Source organism: Falco peregrinus, chromosome 13 (assembly GCF_023634155.1).
Source record: "Falco peregrinus isolate bFalPer1 chromosome 13, bFalPer1.pri, whole genome shotgun sequence".
In the NCBI taxonomy this organism is placed as follows: domain Eukaryota; kingdom Metazoa; phylum Chordata; class Aves; order Falconiformes; family Falconidae; genus Falco; species Falco peregrinus.
In genome coordinates, this window is record NC_073733.1 from 18,266,580 (window position 1) to 18,285,962 (window position 19,383).

At 40.1% G+C, this 19,383-nt stretch overlaps 1 protein-coding gene across 1 annotated transcript in view; it reads right to left on the reverse strand.

Moving 5' to 3' along the window:
- DIAPH2 (diaphanous related formin 2) overlaps positions 1 to 18,941 on the reverse strand; it is a 243,897-nt gene extending 224,956 nt beyond the window's left edge. The window contains exon 1 of the mRNA XM_055817800.1: positions 18,643 to 18,941. Coding sequence (XP_055673775.1) covers positions 18,643 to 18,762 — 120 coding nt within the window. The 5' untranslated portion in view covers positions 18,763 to 18,941. The remainder of the gene's footprint in view (positions 1 to 18,642) is intronic.
- Positions 18,942 to 19,383: the final 442 nt, after the last annotated feature.

Below are 19,383 nucleotides of genomic sequence, written 5' to 3' on the forward strand. Positions count from 1 at the left end.
TACATTTTTATTCATGGACAAAAAAGCAATTTGTATTACATACCAGTATCAACCATCATATCAAGGAATCATTTCATTAATAAACACTGCTCAATAAATTTGGAAGTCTATACAAATAGCGGAGGATATATCAAGGTGGGAAGGAGGAGCAATGTGTTCATACTTTAAGCATTGAGAGGTATCCAGGACAGTGTGGTTGACTGACCCTGGCTGGTAGGTCAGTCCCCAACCCAGCCACTCGCTCATTCCCTGGCAGGGGGATCAGGGAGACAATCAGAAGTGCAGAAGCAAGAAAAACTCATGGGTTGAGATAAAGACATTTTAACAAATGAAGGGGAAAAAAAGATAAAAAGAAACAGATGATGCTGAAGCCATCACTCACCACCATCAGATCAATACCTACACAGCCTCTGAGCAACTGCTACTTTAGAAAAAACACTTCCTTCCCACCCCACCCCCTGTTTTATTGCTGAGCATGTCTTTGTAGTATGGAGTATCTCTTTGGTCAGTTTAGGTCACCTGTCCTGGCTGTGTCCCTTCCCAACCTCTGGCCCACCCCCTCCTACTCTTGGGTCACGGTGAGCACTGGAAGAATAGAAACAGGGAATCATTCAGGTTGAAAGAGACCTCTGAGATCAAGTCCACCATTAACAAAGGATTGCCAAATCCATGACTAAACCTAAGCACCAAAACTACGCATTTCTTTAAACACCTCCAGGGAAGGTGATTCTACCACCTCCCTAGGCAGCCTGTTCCAATGTTTGACCACCCTTTCAGGGGAAAAAATTTTCCTATTACCCAATCTAACCCTCCCCTGGAGCAGCTTGAGGCCTTTTCCTCCTGTCCTCTCACTTGTTATGTGAGTATAGCTGTAGAGAGCAATAAGGTCCCCCTGCCGAGCCTCCTCTTCTTTAGGCTAAAGAACTCCAATTCCCTCAGCTGCTGCTCCTAAGACTTGTGCTTCAGACCCTCCACCACCTCCACTGCCCGTCTCTGGACACCTCTACTCCACACCTCTACGTTCCTCTTAAAGCAAAGGGCCCAAAACTGAATGCAGTATTCGAGATGCAACCTCACCAGTGTTAAGTACAGGGGGATGATCACTGCCCTTGTCCTGCTGGCCACAAGAAACAGTAAGCCTTAAGACTGGGTAAGCACTGTTCAGCAAAAGCTAAAGCACTGGTGTTTTATCAGCACTGTTTTGGTCATAAATCTACACCACAGAACCATATGGGCTGCTATGAAGAAAATTATCTCCATCTCAGCCTGACCCAGTGCAGACATCTAAGATAAAATCTTCTCTTGCTATTCCAGATGTTGACACCAACCCTTCAGCTTCTTAACTGCTGTATCTAAAATGTCTTCCTTACAACTACACCTGTCCTGTATTTTTGTTACCTGGACTTATTATGGAATTAAAAAAGAAAGTAATACTCCACCCTTGAAATCAGATCTAATATGTCATTACTCTGGTAAACAAACCTTTTCTTTTTAGTGGAGCTTATCCAGAAAGAAGTCCAAATGAAGTAAAGCCTAACCATGACTGGAAGCCAGAGACCTATGCAAGCAAGAAGTCTGAAAACTCTGTATCCGTTTTAGTCTAGATGTACTAGAAACATCCCCCCTCCCCTCCAACTTCGTCTCATTTAAGCACTGCCAATCTCTCCCAGAACCTGGAACAGGATAATCTACTCTATCTCTACATTTATATTGCATTTGTCACTCAAATACCTCTGGGCAAAATACAGAATACTAAAGCAAGATTCCACACAGCATTTTTTTCAGACATCTCAAGCGCACTTCCCGGATCTCCTTATAGTGCACAAGCTACATTGCTGCCAGTAGCTACTCAAGATAAGCAACATATTTAACAGGTAGAAGAGAAACTGCAGGCAGCTGGAGGCAGAGGCAAGGCAGTTATGTACCTGCAGATTCTCACTGACATGCAATTTTGACAGACTCTTATACTAACAAAGAAATCACACTTCCAGTCTGATTTAAGACTGTAAGCCAAAAGTAGTTTACCTCCCCAGGAGGAAGTTTAAGATAGCACACTTTTTGTTGTCAGCTCCTCTAGCATTATTCTCTATGCCATCTGCAAGACAGTCAGAACACAAGAAGATGAAATCAACCCTTTCCTAGGTTGTTAAAGACATCATTCCCTCATTTTAGAAGCAGACCAAAGCCAAAGGTTTTGCAAAAATCTCTATGATAAAACATTTGCAAATACGGGAAATCAAATTAGTATTTATATGTAAAAACACACATACAATTTAAGACAGCTCTCCTAGGTTTTAATATCAATGCATACCATGGAACCTCTTCAACTCCCATATGAAAGAACTATTTCCTACTGATTTACTTAATTCTTCACTTAGAAGACTTCAGTGGCAGAGCTTCCCCCTCTCAAATGTAGTCTTTCTAGTCCATCACTACTTTTAAATACCACTTTGTTTACTCCTCCTAATTTTAGTTTACTCTAAGTATCCCATTACTTGTGTATGTACTGACAGATCATGAAAATAAGGCACACAAAAATCATTGCATGTACTAATGCAACTGCATCACACTACTCATCTTAAAAGGTCAGTCTCAGTCATGTTAATATTCAGTGTAACTGAAATCTTGCATGTAAGAACAGTAGACAGATTTCCACCGTAATTTGCTGTATTTATTGATACCAAAATCACTATTTCCTCATACAAGCTCAGTTCAGGCTCCTACAATAACAATTCCAACATTCAAAGAACTTAAAGACTTGAGATTATTGCATTAACTTTCATCACAAAACTCACAGCAAGTCTTTTCTTTAAATCTTTTTCTCATTTATGTGTTAATAAAACCTTCCAGATCACTTGAGCTGGCCATGAATTGTAAATTAAAATGCATTTACATGGGTTGAATAACCTTTCCATTATATTTAAGTATTACTTTGCCACTTTCTTGTTACTCTAGACTTGCTTCCACCACAAAAACAAAATCAAAAGCAGCCCACAGTTTACCGCATGTATAATGAAACAATGATCAGCTGGCTAACTTCTAAACTTAACAGCAATTTTAACTCCACTGCACACTGCTCAGGCAAATCGCGGTGCACTGCAACACCCCACTTCTGCACACAGACTAAGCTTCAGGTAACAGCTCCAACTGCTACTAGCAATCCTAATTTTCCTAAGAGTAATAAATGGAAATGAGACCTTCTCATAACTTTCTTGGTTTTAAATTGGGATGATACAACTCTCCTAAAATTTACCTGGACTTCAACACCTCCAAAAGACATTGTAAACTTTGCTCAAGAATAAGTGTTTTTTAACTAGCTGCAAATAAATTTGCATAAAACCAGGAAAGGGGTAACATCCTGTATGAATACCTGAACAAAGGGAATTTAAAGGGACAAAAACCCAAAACTGATCAATATCTGAAGTCTAAAAAGTGTGCAACTCAAGTCTAGGTCTTACAGCCACAAAACAGAATTCACTCCTACAACTTCTGTTCTTCAGTACAGAGAACAAGTAATGTTCCCATTAGACAATTTAACTGTCTGTTAACATATTCAGTTTGGTAATTAAATATAAAAAGGTATCTAGGATATTGCAAAAAGATACCTGAGCCACATTAGCTGATGTGCAGAAACTATAACTACACACTGATTTAGGACTTTCAAGATATTTACAAGTCACAAAGTATATCTGGCATTACTAATAAAACTAGTAAAAAAAGTAATTGACAAAATGTTTGTCATGGTAAGTTCCTGGCACTTCAAGGAGCATTCACCATGCTTTCAAAAAGAACTTGAATTGTTGCAATCCATCTGGTACATCAAAGATAATTGAAGGTAACAACACTAATACTTTTGTTACTGTTGTTGCACATTTGCACTTGGTCTGTGACACCACATGGAAAATTCTTGCTTGCTTTGCAGCCATTGGCTTCACAAATTCCTCAGGTATGCATTATTTAAATTATTAAACTAAGGATTAATCCATAACCTGAACATGCAGGTGAACATTCCCTGGGGCACTACAAAGTGAGACCAAGAAGCACATTAACACCTTACAAAAGGCTGCCAAAAGGAAGCTGAGAACTTATTAATGTGCACAACACAGAGTCAGTGCTGTTTGACTGGAGGAACCAAGAACCAAGAAGCTGTCTGGTTTTCCTCAATTACTCGACTTTTTTTCCCCAGGAGACTGGCCACCCAGAAACAAGCAACATTCAGAAAAGAAGTTATACAACTCTTCATGCTAAATAAAGCCAGAGGGTCACCCATGCTGGTAATTATTAACAGCAGAGGGCACCAACTCTTTAATCACGCTGCTGGGAGAATCAGCGCTGATCCTGAACTGGAGGGAGGGGAAAACAGGCTGGAGGCAAGTTACGAATGCCACTGTCTGATCCCCTGAGTGAAAGGGGCACCTCCACACTGTGCAAGGGGAATAGAGAGACCCTAAGAATCAGTCTGGTCTACCTAAAAATAGAGGCTGAGAGAAACTGAAACAGCTTCTTCATTTTTTGTCTCATTGGCAGACCACTATCACACTCCAAAACCAAACAGACTGCTCAAAAAACCTGCGCTTTCCCAGATGACTTCAAAGAAGCCAGATTAATTCAGAAGCTGAAAAAAATACCTGTAAACAAATTTAGATATCCTTAATGTCAACAATTTTGTAAGTCACCAAGAGTTGAGGAAGACAGTTCAACTGATTTATTAGTATTATTATTATTTGTAGCTCAAACTGTGATTACTGTTTTGAAAAGCCTGTTTCAGACAATAATTCACTGGTCTGCATTGATAAGGAATCTTTAAAAATCAGAGCAAAATTAAATGCTTTTTCCAAAAGCTGCAGTTCCACATCAGTCTAAGCCAATAAAATTGCTGGCCATGAGACAAAAAGGGCAAGGGTTGCACCAGGACAGCCAGCCAGAGCAGCTTAGACTACTGTAGAAGCAATTTCAGAAAGCATGTTAGAAAAGGCAGTTTTCACATTGGCCAGCACAGAGGCAAATTAACTAAGTTTTAGCATTTTCCAGAGCTACTGCTAGAGCTAGAGTCCAAACACCTTCCATCAACCAAGCCAGGAATAGCAGAGTTTGTAACAGTTATACTACATGATTACCGAGTTCTTTATACAGCACTTTGCACAGCCAGGATCTGTTTCTTATTTTGATATCTAGTGGTCATGCAAGAGGTTTTCCCTTGAGCATCTTGGAAAAATTCTTGTGACAGCACAGCATGCCTTTCAGGACAGATAAACTGTTTCTCTTAGGGATGCTCTACAGCTTTTAAATTCCTCACTTAAAACTATCAAGCAACAGTTTGCTAGTTAAAACTTCTACAAACTAAACTTTTGAAAGAGCCAAGTCATAATTCCATTCACAAATTTCACAAGCAGCAAGCACTGCAATACTGCTTTTATGAAGTGCATACTAGCCTCAATATGCAGGTTTAATGTTCTAAAAGCTATTTAACTAACCGAGATCTTTACAAAGGTTAAGAGACATGACAAACCCTGCCCTTACAACAAAGATTTAACACCTTTTATTTTAGTTTGAAGCTTCCATTTTTAATCAGAAATTCTACCAGCTGATTTTAGTACTTAATTTAGAAATGCATGTGGCATTGCATAATCATTAACCAACAGAAAGTTTTATAGAACACATCTTTAAAAAAATAACAAGGAAAAAACAAACAAGGAGAAAGAAAGGGAAAAAAACCCACATTAAAAAAGAAAAAAAAGCAGCCAAGAACCACCAACCACAACACCACAAATAATTAAGTACAAAACTCTATGGCTACATATCCTTAAGGCCCAGAACAATCTTCCACTTCAAGGATTTTGGGCAATCTGGCAAATCCAAATAAAATAAGTGTAGCCACAGAAATTGATACAAAGTTTCTGCATAGGAACCGCAGGTACCTCCACAAAGACCTCACATGTTACATGCCGTGTCTCAGTTGCACTACAACAAGTATTTGCATAAAGGAAACAAGGCAGTCCTATTTGGCCATATGAAGATAACATATGGGACTGCACCAACGGGCAGCAGCATAAATAGGGAAAATAAGTAAAGGTATTCTACTTCTTCATGTCCTTGAATCATCTGTTTAAGCATATACATTTTATTTTTTGGGGTTATCTAACATTGCATTTATTTTGGGCTTAAATAACTTCAGTTTCAAATCTAATTATCTTGGTAAAGGATACTTTAATGGTCTTTCTTGAAGAACACCATCTTAAAAAGAACAGGTTTCAGACTGTTGAGTGCCAATTACTTTTTATGCTTTGCTTGATAAGAAAGCTTATTTCAAAAGCTGCATCCCTTCAGTAAATTAGAAGTGCACTGAAATAATTTCAAAAATCCTGTGACACACCCATGTAGTCTTCTCTATATATATTTGGTGACTATAAAGAGTGCCAGGTATACTTTACCAGACAAGAAGCCATCTGTCCAAGCAGTTGATATGGTACTGGTATTGGGCTGGATTGCTTGTCAGTAGCAGCATATTTCTCTGTATTGTATGTACAGTAAGCACATCACTTGGTTTGGAAGAAAATCAGTGGGTTTAGACGGAGTTCACATGCTAAATTAGTCACTTCAATAGTCCTTGGATAAACTTCCAGGACTTAATTAGAAATGAACACAGAACAGCTCCTAGTTCAGTAAAAGGATGGTTTAGATGCTTAGTGTACTGGTGGCATGCCTGCTGCTTTTCTGCCAAGTGTGCCCATCAGTACCATACTCAGCCACATAGCTCCGCTGCTTGTATTTCAGAAATGCATTTGTTCGACTTGTGAGCTTTGAGGTTTTAGGGAACTTGGCTTTTGCTTTTTTGGTGTATTATTGTGAATTGCTTTTGAAACATTCTGGAATAGTTAAACTGGAAAAACTATGTCAAAACAATTATTGACATAGTAAGTGCAGGCTTCATCTCAGTCTTATACTTAGATACAAGCAATAGATTTGAGCTCTTTGCTTTCAATGTGGCAGCAGAACAAAGCCCGTTTTGCTAGAGAGCAATACTTCATGTGCAACAAATTGCCGTTCATCTTCCTTCCTTGTTCTGGGCTCTCCTGAGTGCAATTGGTTGATCTTTTCATTCACACACATTGTGGAGCTGCTCAGACTGAGTGAAAGCTATTACAAAGCTAGTGAGTTTGGCCAATTAAAGTAGTGAGAATAGGCCTCCTCCTTTTATACCTCACTTCATAAAGAGACACCCCTGAAATGCAGTTTTAGTTTGTTTTTACTCTTTCCTAGACATGCAGCCCTTTTAACTACAACTACATGCTTTGAACCTGGCATTAATCTTTTGTTGAAACCTAGGTTTCTCTTTCAAGATGAGCAATGACCAGTTAACTCGACAGTTAGAGATTTCTTTTGAAAACATTCTGAAACACCAGGCAGAAACTGCTTTGAGAAAATTCTTCAGTACTATTGCACCATTATTTTTTTTTTTTCATTCCTGCTTCCCTGCTTCATATTTCCCAGTGGATGCAAGTACAGCCTAATACCCCTTCATATGTGACAGGCTAATTTCTATATACTTATCTTCCTGTTCTGTGCAGAGATAGTTTGGGGAAGATTCTTTACTGAGTATGCTGTTGGTTTCATAGAATAAATCTTGCTCTTGGGGTCCAGCAAACACTGAAATCAGTGTCACAGCCGATCTGCATTTTCCTCTGCTACCATTTGAGCAGACTATATAACTGGTAGAATATAGGTAGAATAGAATATAATAGAAATTTTATTATATTCTAATACAATAATAATAATTTCTAATAAATTTATATTATTATATTAGAATAATATAATATAAATTAGAAATAATAATTTCTAATAGAAATAGGCACGGAGAGAATTGATACACTTAAAAATAAAGCAGAAGGCCCACAGCAAGTTTCATAAGTTCATATGAAGTCTATTCTGTGAAGAGCTTTGTTGGATGCTGGGCAGCTCCTTGAAAATGGAATATTTTACTTTTCATAGACTTTGAGGAAGGGAAGACATGTGTATTTGCTTTTTTTTTTTTTTTTTTTTTTTTAATAGTAAGAAAAACCCCACAAAATCCAATCAACTGATACACAGCCTTTAACAAAACTGGCAGTGGAAGGGATGTGGTGAGCCAAAGAAGCAGGAATTACTAGTGAACATTGTTCATTTTGTCTGTACCCAGCAATCTTGGAACATACAGTCACAGGAATCATGTCAACAACTTTTTAGAATAATGTTGTCTTTATTCCAAGTCACTAACTTCCCAGAAAAGAGCAAGTATTTGATCACAGCAGTATTTGATCCCTACATTAAAAAAAAAGTTGATAGTAAAGTTACTTTTTTCTCCCCTAATAATGAACAACGTGATACTAAAACTTGGAAAAATGAGCAATGCTGCTGCCACAGTAAACTTGGGCTTTTCCTTGAAGGACAGAAATTCTAGATCAAGTAGCTTCTGCAGGCATGGACCATAATATAATTCAACAGACAAAGCATAATCTGGTTAAACTGAATTTATATCTGCTGTGGTAAGCACAAGGGCTCTCTGCTCCTTTTCCTATTCCTTCCTGTTTATAACAGATTCCCAAGATTCTTTGTCCTTTAAGGAAGTAGGAAATGAAGCAGCATGTGAACAGAGAGGTATTATACTATACATAATAATGAGAAAGCCAACAGTATAATTCAACTTCACAACAAGTGAGATTCCCTGTTAAGAAGTAACAGGAATTCAGGAGGATTACAGATGCTTCTAACAGGTTTCAGAGAATCTGTTATCTTCTGCTAAAGGATAAGTAAGGAGAAAAAAAAAAAAAAAAAAAGGTAGTTCATCATAATATTAAGATGTGGTATGTGCTTAGGTTACCCCTGAACACCCACATGAATTTATATATAAAGGCCTTCAAAAATTTCAAAATCAAAATTTCAAAACAATTGCATTGAAATCTAAAATGTTAACTGATGGGATTACTGCTTATCTTTGAAGTCATTCAGGATTTAGTTAGAATCACAGAATACTGTCAACTGACCTTAATGGATTTAGGAAGCCTGTCTTAACCACCCAAACTTTGTCTGAAGTTCAAATGTGGATGTGTACTTGTAAAATATGGAAATTAAAATTGTGTATCTAGTTTACAGATCGAAATTCTACCAAAGCCTACTGCTGTACTCTTCACCTTCCCAGTTCAGGAATGTCTCCATCAAGCTGTAAATAAGCTACAGAACAAAAATTAAACTGCACAGCTGGAAGACAGTATAGAAGTGGAGAATGGAGGATTGTAAAGGCTTGAGAGACTGCAGCAGACATTGCCTGCTGTATTTCTAGCTTAGCCAAGAAATTATGTGCTAAACTAAAGTTTCCTCACCTCACTTTTTTCTGTTGATGAGAATAAAGCAGTGGAAGATCCACTTGCCATAGTGGAGTGGAAAGGAGGAACTGAAGAAGTTCTAGTAGAGTGGATAGCCTGAGAACAGCAATTCTTACTGTCCCATTATATAAGACCACAAAAAACAAAACAAAGAATCTGGTTTTATGGGAATTTTGGAATTAAGACTGGCAGCAGCACCAGAAATAAATCCCTGTATAGACACCACAGTCAGGATAAAATCAGTTACTAGATGTTTCAGTGCCGAAGCTTTGGTTGCAACTTCTCTCTCCAGTCTAGTCATAAACTACCTTCTATTTATCTGTCATACGCAACAGTTCACTCAATCCGAGTGGCTAAGGCTCTTATAAGCAAAGACTTGCAATGATTATGAAAACAGTTCTTATTTTATGTAAAGTGTATACAAAATTAGACAGAAATGCTATTGTATGGCTTACAAAGAGGGACAGACCCAACTGAACCATCTAAGCTAATCTGAGTTCATGTGCTAACTTCTGAACTTAGCCAGCTGATATCGCTTCACCCTTTGTTTCAGATTTTTTATTTAAACCTTTTGTTTTTAAGGTACCCTCTAAATGTGGCTGGCACAAAAATTAAAAAGTATATGACACCAGCATATATGCTTAGCCTGATACGCTGTCATCTTTTTTCTTCTTTATGCAAATAGTTACCTGTTCTAATGCAACTGGAACATACCATGTAACCATCTCAACTATTAATAACTGTCAAATTCTCATCTACTCAAGCACTCACACAATCATAAATGCAAACATTCAGCATAGTTCCATTATGAAGCCACAGTATTTTAGAAGTTACTTCAATTTTATAGGTATAAAAATAATTCACAGCAGGAGAATATGAAGACTGAAAATGTAGACAGGAAAGTCTGCATTTTACAAGAACTAGCTAGCTTATCTTTTATTAGGAGTCCAGAATCTAATGACTTTCAAGTTGGCTTAGCATTTGATCCTCAGAAAGCTACTCATTTAAAAAAAACAAACAAAAAACAACAACAAAACAGAAGAAAAACAAACAAACAAAAAAAAACCCACAGGCATTTTTAAAGGTCATATTCTAACAACCGTCTTTAGCTCTTACCATACTAAGAAAGAATAACAGACTGCAGAACTAACATTTTTCCTGACCAAAGTACTTATTTTGTCTTGTTCAACCATCCCTAAGACACCAACATGAATTTATACAGAGCCACTTGCAAACACATAACTAGTTGTGACAAAAAGTTATCCTCAAGAACATTTAAGGTCTGTGATCATTTCCTCTCATCTTCATGCCTAAAATTGCATTATGATGTGTTTTTTTCACGTGATCCCATACGGGACGAAGTTACTAACATTTGACTAGCTAGTCCCTGAGCAAAGAAACCGGAGAGAATGGGCCTGTGTACCTTCAAGCCAACCTGCATCCACCAGTACCTTTTCTGCAATTCCCTTGGCCTACATAACCTAAAATTACAGATGCTACTTTATTTGCTGTACAGCTACTGTCCTGTAGCTCCAAGTGCCGGGATTCTACAGTGCTATTACCCGACTATCTCAAACTTAACTTTTTTATTTAGATGTTTATTCTAAACTACAAAGTAGCACTTCTCTGTAAATTTCACATTCCTCAAGCAAGTTCTCCTGTATTTATTCTCATATAAAAAGGTAACAAGTATGTTAATTTGGATGTTATAAAGAGATAACTTAGTATTTCAACTGCAATTAGGAAAGCAGTAGGAGTATGTGTGTTAAAATATATATATACACACACACACAAATCACCAATAAACAGAAGGCAGGATTCATTCCAATTACATTTTTTTATTCAGGTGATGACTTTTACACTTACATTCTATACTTTCAAGACAAATTTAAACACACTCAACTGTTGGGAAGTACACATTGAGAAAGTTTTAGTAATGAAAACTCTTCCTATCTTTGATGTCCTCCATATCTGATAACACTGTGCGAAGAAAATTTAAAAGCAGCAAACACACGTCACACATCCAGCACACCTAATACTTCCTCCAATACTATCTTATTTCCAAAGTTTTAGCGTCACCAAAAGGATCAAGAAGGGAACCTGACAAGAAAGCTATCCATCATATGCATCATCTTGAACTTCCTCTTCTCCCACTCTCCCCCAAAACAGCCTGAAATGAATACGAAAACACAGTTTTCCGATTACACAAGAAGAGCCCATATCTATTTGAAACTCTTAAGAACATTTTTGCTTTACGTAACAGAAGGTGTGGTGATACTACAGCATGCACTACACCTTAAGACCAAATATTACCACACCCAGGTGGACCGAAGACCTTCTCTGTAGCTGTATCAAAACATGTTTCCCCTGTGAGGCCTTGTTCCAGCATTGAACTTCCAAGGTATTTCTCAATTTCTGTAAACCAGCTGATTTTATAGTTTGTATCACAATGCAGGTGACAGTATCATTTAACTGCCATAGCAGATCTTTTTCAGATCTGCCCATGTGCATACAACATGCTGCTTTCACATCACATCCAACTAAACAGCTATCACAAGAAGACGGCTGGAAAACAGACACAATCATAATTTAATATTACTGGTAGATCAACTGTAGAAAAAACAGGGAGAAAACTGTAGAAAATACAAAGGGAGGAATTCTAGTGTGCCATAACATTAGGCACATCAGTTCTAGCAAATAAAAAAAGAACAAATAAAAAAGCTGAACCATTGACTGCTTCAGTTTCGTGATCTTGTTTGTCCCACTGCCACACAAAAACTTCAAGGCAGTAGAGCACCAGGGTGGGCATGGAGACTGCTTAAGCCTACACCACTGCCTCAAAAAAAAAAAAAAAATTATTCTTTAATTGACACCTGTTGCAGCACAAGCAAGCTATCAGGCTGCAACAAGGCTTTTGCTGTTAGTCAGATTCTACTGTCCATGCTGTTTCTCCTTCCTCCAGAGGCCAGACCACACTGCTGCTCCTCCATCCAGCCACCTCTCCCGCACCCCTCAGGGCTATTCAACTACTTAGCAGAAAGAGCTACAGCTGCACATCATCCATGTCAATCAACCCACTGCCTTCGCAGAAGGCCACAGCAGCCTATTATCAATGCTAATCAACCCACTGCCTTGATTCCTCTGCAATCACCCCTTCCTCCCATACTATCAATTAATAGTTAACACATAGAATATATTTGCCTTACAGAGTGCGTTACCACTACTTTTGTTAAGCAAGATTTCGCTTATCTACCTTTTAGGAAGTTGTGTCTGAGAGTGGGAAACAGAGGCGCTCACTCCAATACCGTACAAAAAAGCTACCTGATGCATGAGACCTTAGAATAAGCAATTAGTTGGATACAAAAATAACATGCATGCTTAAGACAAGTTACCTTTGTCTTACCTGCAACTTTATGAATTGCTACACAAACACTGAAGTCTTTCTACTGTCAATCTTCTCTCAAAATTATCTGCACTACCACCATAGCCCTTCATAACAAAAAACTTACTTGCTCCAAAATGAACTTATTAAATTATTTTCAAAAACACTGAAAGTAAAGAATGACCACGATATACAACCTGTAAGGAACTGTACAAAAATATTCATTCTAGTAGTTTCCTAAGTTCTTGTGGCTTTAAAGTTGAACAAGTAAACTGATGAGTAACAACTGAAATTGCCAGTTGCTTCAGCAGCAACTGCCATCTCTTGTTTTACTTCACCTCTAAATTTGGACAGGGATGAAAAGAATGAGAGGAAAGTTAGTAGCCATTATTGCTTAGCCCTAAAGAACTGCAAATGATGCAGAAAACATGACATCATCTTGTAGCCCATCCAACTTTTCAAGCCCATCTCTTCCTTCTACCCAGTCATCAGCAATCACAGTATCATTAGCATGCTTTACAGGCTATTTGTAATACAAATGCTCAACTTGGATATTCAGAACGATATTGCTTAAAATCTCTGAAAACATCACTCTTGATATGCACACTGTTAGTTCTGGCTGTAACTGTCTTTCACATTGCCTAGGTGGAATCTGCTTTGTTTGCAAAGCTTCCTGTATCATACAGAATTGCTCTACAGTTTTGTCTTACAAGTAGTAGTTCAGGAAGTTTAAGTACCACAAGCAGATAGGCCTATCGCCTGACATATCACCCCATTTAAACAGTGTCGGTATACACTCACATAAAAGCTAAAGCGCTTACCTAAACATCAGTACCAAGCATGCCCTACTGTACCATATTAGAAGTAGTGTCTAATCTGTATACTTTTCAGAAACAGAACCAAATTTTTCAAGACATTAATTTTACTTGTCAGTAATAGCTGTACCCTAACTAACTTCACTTGCTGGAATACCTTGACTTTGATCTAATAAGACCAAAAGTCTTCTAAAACACAAGCATTTTGTTCACTTTATTGTGAAGCATACACTTGAAGCAAGAATCCTCTGCAGGCATGCGCTGACTCAACTCGGAGACACTATGATCTCAAACATAATACATTTTAGTCATTTGCCAAAAATCTCTGCTGAACCTGACTCATAGTTCACATATGAAGTGTACAAACATCTAAAGTCACATGTAAAAAGCACATTATTTCTCCACAGGAGAACAGTATCAAACAACCTTAGGAGTCAAAGTTGATGGCACATTGTAGGTCTTGTAAAACAGAGCCTGTCTGACAGTAACTGATACTCAATATTTAAAGTGCTCATTAACTCCTGCAGTGATATGGGTGGAGGAGCCCAGCTGGGAAAACGATTCTTCCAAGCACACTCAGTTTACTTCTGTTTTAAAGCTGATGAAAGCTTTCATTCCACTGTTCGACACCAGTTTATGCCACATTAGTCAGAACATTTTGTTCACAGCTTTTGATTCATCTCAAAGCTCAGGGGGTTTAAAAAACTTCAGTATTAAGCATAAACAATTTCTGCTTTTAAAACAAAGCATGACTTGCTCCTTGTTTGATGAATCACCAAATCCACTTGTTCTCCAATCAAATAAGCTCTCCCTCACCCCTAAAAATTTGTTTTTCATGTTATACAAGATATGTCTCCTTATCTACTTTTAAAGACAGCATCACACTCGGAAGACAGCCCCTTTCAGAAATTTTGTTTGTAGCTAAGTGGAGTATCTATCGCTGAACAACTATCACACAAACCTGAAGTGAACCTGGGGGTAATGCTGCGTGTTTAGTGTGGCACTTGCCATTACATGCACACAAGTATTTCTACATATGCTAACACTAAGCTGACACAATATATTATTAACGCTAATTTAAAAGCACCCAGAAAACCATTGGCCATATTAACTTCTGGTTAGTCAGTGTCCTAACAGTCAGGAAGCACCACAAATCCTGTTGTAACACCTCTTTTTGAGTACTGATTCATAGAAACACAGGTGTTTGAAAGGATCTCATTCAGTTCTCAGTTTAGCCTAAACTCCTGCCCAAAAAAGCACGGTCAGCACTGAACTCCAACCAGCCTGCTAAACGCTTTGTCCAGGTTTCCAAGTATTGAAAAACTACAAGGAACAGGATTCCAGTGTCTCTGGTCAACCAATGCTTAATCATCCTTCAAATGTTTTTCCCCCCCTTATACTCAGCCCACTCTCCAGCTCCTTCTTACAAGCTCTGTCTTCCCTTCTCCCATGAAGTTCTGTAAGAAGTCTGGCTTCAACTTCTCTGCTTCAACTTCATCTTTTGATGAATAACTTGATAAGACTGTGGGTTCAGCTAAGCATTAACAGCTATGCCAAATCAGACCCTACTCTTTCAAGCACTTACCAATTTCCTAGGTACCCAACAGAATTATATACTTCCCATGTGTTACTCAAGTGTTAAGGAGAGCAAATGACATTCAACAAATACAGGAATTGCAGCAATCTCCCTGACAACCTTAATTTAGCCTGTTTCCCTAGTATAACATGCATACTTTTAAACAAACAAAACAAGCACATAGCCAAACCCAGTTAAGAATGTAACTGCTTATTGCCATCTCATGCCAGCCTATTCTCAGGGCTGGCAGGAGATCAGGTGATTGTTTGCCAAAACATTTTTTTTTCCTGCCCATTTCATTATAAACAAAAATAATGACAAAAACACCAGGCACTCATTCCCACCTCTGGTTCTTGTGCCAGCAAAAAATGGAGGGGGGGGGGAAGGAAAAAAAAAATTGAAAGTAGAGCTCTTTCAGCAGCTGTCAAGGTGCCTGTAAGACAGACATTAGAATTTAGAAAAATATTCCAGTTTACACAGTACTAGTATAAAAACTGGAACTAAATTCTCATTGTGCAGCTCTGTCACGTTCTAGAAATTATATCAAACTTGAATGATTCTTACAATTACCTACAGCAAAAGAAAACTGAATTAGTAGTTCTAATATAATCCATCTTCAATTATTTGTGTGCATACATATGTATCAATTATCTTACAGAAAAATACTCTAAACCATCATTGTCTTTTCTAGCACAGATCCTCTCTTGATAGCCTAGTCTTACTTCCTGTCAGTCAAGAATAAATGCTATCAATCAGGCTTCAGTCCTTAAAAAAGACCCACCAAACCACTATGCTTCTGCAGGCCAAGCACCATTGCCCGCCTTCTACTTTCAGATGGGAAGCATGGGGCAACAAAAAACTTCCACCTTCTTCTTCAAGTTTCCCTTCCCCCAAAATAATGACTTCAGCTTTCCCAGCTCCCCGTCATCTACAGCCATTTTTAGTCCATCATATAAAAATCATTCCCCTAGACTTCTTCCCAATGTCTTGCCTGATTTCAGCTGCTATGCCAGGAACTAAAAATAAACCCTCTGTTATGTGTAGTTGCACACCGCTTCTCACCAAGCCCTTATTCAGCACTCCACTTGATGTGTGAAAGAAGTTCTGGAAAAGAGACACACTCCTCTCAGCGCACTGTAGAGTTCCTTGAATTACACACAGCAAACTGACAGAGTGCAGGTTGATTCATCTTGTAACTGTACTGAAACTTGATGAATTTTAAGTTATGCAGCTGAACCAAGAAAATCTCTGCATCAAACTCTGAAAAGCTTTGTATACAAACTCAGTGACAATACTTGCACAAATAGTGTGGCTTCTCTTACAGAAGTCCCAAATATACCTTCATCTTATTTACACAGTGAAAAGAACAGGGATGAGGTACTAGTAAGGTTGTCCTCCGAATACCTAAAGATATTGCTAGCCTCAGCAGAGCCAATACTCCATTCAAAATTAAAGCCAGTAAAATTTAGTAAGATTATTCTCCCACATAATGGACGCAGACTTTCCCTGATTACAGTCCTGTTCTTCCCTCGCAAATCCATGGCAAGAATTGATAAATCTGCCTGTCCACTCACACTACCTCAACTTAAAACACACCTGAACCCCATCCCTTTTCTCCCTCAGAGGAAGATCCCTCTTCATGTCAGTTTCATACACCATTTGTGCGCATCATGTCCAGAATCAAAATAACTACTTTTCCATTCAACCCACTCACTCGTTACATCATCAGTCTAGTCACTTTATCTCAGGGCAAAACTACCTTTCAGAAGGTATCTGGTTCAACCAATATACCACTACTCTGACCCATGTTGCTGACGGACTGTAATCATCCCCTCAAGAAACAAAAGCGTATGACTGCATACAAAGTCAAATATTAACATCATGGACATTTTCCACTAAATGTAACAGTAAAAGCCTACTCTAGTGATACTAGAATAACTGAAAAGAATATGCAATGCGAACAGTTGCCCTGTTCAATCTAATTTTGAGCTCTTTGATTTTTTAAATTATGTATTTTTTTCAGAACAAAGTGTTCCCTGCTAAAGAAGCATTCAAATTTGTGCCCACAGCTTCCAATAGAGGTACTTTCCTGTGTGATTTTAAAATCACTTCCCTGCAGGCATCTTCAGGCAGCCTTCCCAGCCACTTTAGCTAGGAAACAGTAAAGGTAGTATAAACATAAACAAGCACCTCGTTTATATGAAGAAGTTTGTTTATGTTTATCCTATGCAAGGAAGTATGAGTTTGTTTTCAATAACACAGAAAATGAGACACATATTTGGTTACTTTTTGCTAAAATAAACATGGTCACTTTCAATACAAGCACACTTGAAGTTATTCAGTATTCTGGCTTTCTGTCAACCTTTTAAATCATTATAACTTTCAGTAACTTTTCAACGCCTCATACATTACAAATTTAACTTCTTCCCCACACGCATTCTAACTTAGTTTTCGGTGACAAGAACACTCCCACAGTTCTCAGACTCATCAGCCCAAGGCAGACACGAAGGGAACACAAGGTGGGAGCACTTACATGTGGACTTGGTTCTACCACTAGCGCTGAAAACCCCTGCACTGATTATATAAAGTTTGAAACTAGTACTCTATTTCATAAGAAAAGTCAGGTAAGTTTTAAGTATCTGCTACACTGCTGTTCTTGGAAAACCCATCAGAAAACTGATCTAACATGAACATAAGTTACTTGTAAGTTACAGAAGTAAACAATCAAAAGTAAACACTGGGTTTGCTGCTAGTGTGTTTATAAAATGAGATGCAATCCAGTGCTGTTGGCTTTGGAATGTACCTACATTTCAAGTTATCAGGTCTGTAAGTAGAAATATCTAATTTTAAATAAAAAACCTACATGTAATGAACAAATTCTACAGTCCTAAAGAAGCTTTGGTCAAAAGTTCGTCACATATTTCCAAAAACACTGGACAATACCCAAATGTTTCGAGTTGCTTTGACAGTAATTCAGAAGTTCACATTGTTTGCATCACAACCACCAATATTCTGGATGGTTCAACTCATACAGAAGGAAAAAACCAAACCACCCGTGACGTTCCACTCGAAAAATGAGCGGAGCAGAGGTTACACCAACAGGTCCTGCCTACAGCAGAGCGCTGTCACCGCACCTCACCCCAAAGGGGCGGCCCGGGCACCACCCGCCGGGAATCCAGCCGGCATCGCCCTCACGGGGAACCCGGGATTTCCCGGCCCCTGTCAGCGGCCGCCCCCGGCCCTCGGCGCGGTGCCGCCGCACGCCCCCTCCAGCTGCCGCCTCCCTCCGCCAAAAGGCACCCAAAACCCCTCACGGGATTATTCAAAAAGCAGCCTTTAATTCCTGAAAGCCCGGCACCCCCCAGGCCCGGCCGCACGCCCCTCCGCCCCACATTCTCTACTTGGGAAACAAGAAAACGGCACCGGAGCCTCCCTCCTCCTCCTCCTCCCCCCCCTCCCTCGCCTTCCTCCGCTTCCCCTGCCCCCCTGCCAGCCCCACAGCCCGCTCACCAGCTTGGGCTTGTTCCGGCTCTCCTCTTCCGCGGCGCGCCCACTCCGCTTGGGGTTCATCCTGCCGGAGCTCAGCGCCTCCTCGCCGCCGCCCGCGCCCGGAGCCGCCTGCCCCTCCATCCTCCCACCGGCTCCGCGCCCCAGCACAGACCCCCTCTCTCTCCGGGGCTGTACCCTCAAGGCCCCATAGGACCGACAAGCACCACCGGGCGCCTCCCCGTCCCCTCCCAGCCGCAACCGGAGCAGTTCCTGGTCCTGCTGCCTCGCCGCCGCCTCCTCCCAATCCGCCGCCTCACAGACGCCGGACGCCTGGGCGCACGCGCACCGCCCGGCCGGCGTTACCGCGCATGGGCACGCGCAGGCGCGCTGCGGGGAGCGGAGGCAGCGGGCGGCGGGGCGGCAGCGGGGCAGGGCTGGTGCTAGGAAATGGCGGAGCGCCGGCGTTTTGAATAGAAACGCACAAAAGTAACCGGCCTGGGCTTTGGCAGCGCGGAGCGGGTGTGTAGGGGGATCCGTCCCGAGGGCTCCTGGCCGAGCCCTCGGTGGGGCCGCCGTGAGGCGGGAAGGCCGGGACTCGTGCTCGGCCGTCTCCCCTCAGCCGGGCCGGCTGCTCCGCGGGCGGGCGGGAGCTGAGGCGGCCGGGGCCGGCTGTGGCAGTACGGGCAGCCGAGGAGGACGCCGGCCCCTGGAGAAAAGCCTTGTCTCCACTTCGTTTTCTTCAGGGCCCCATCCATGGGGTGT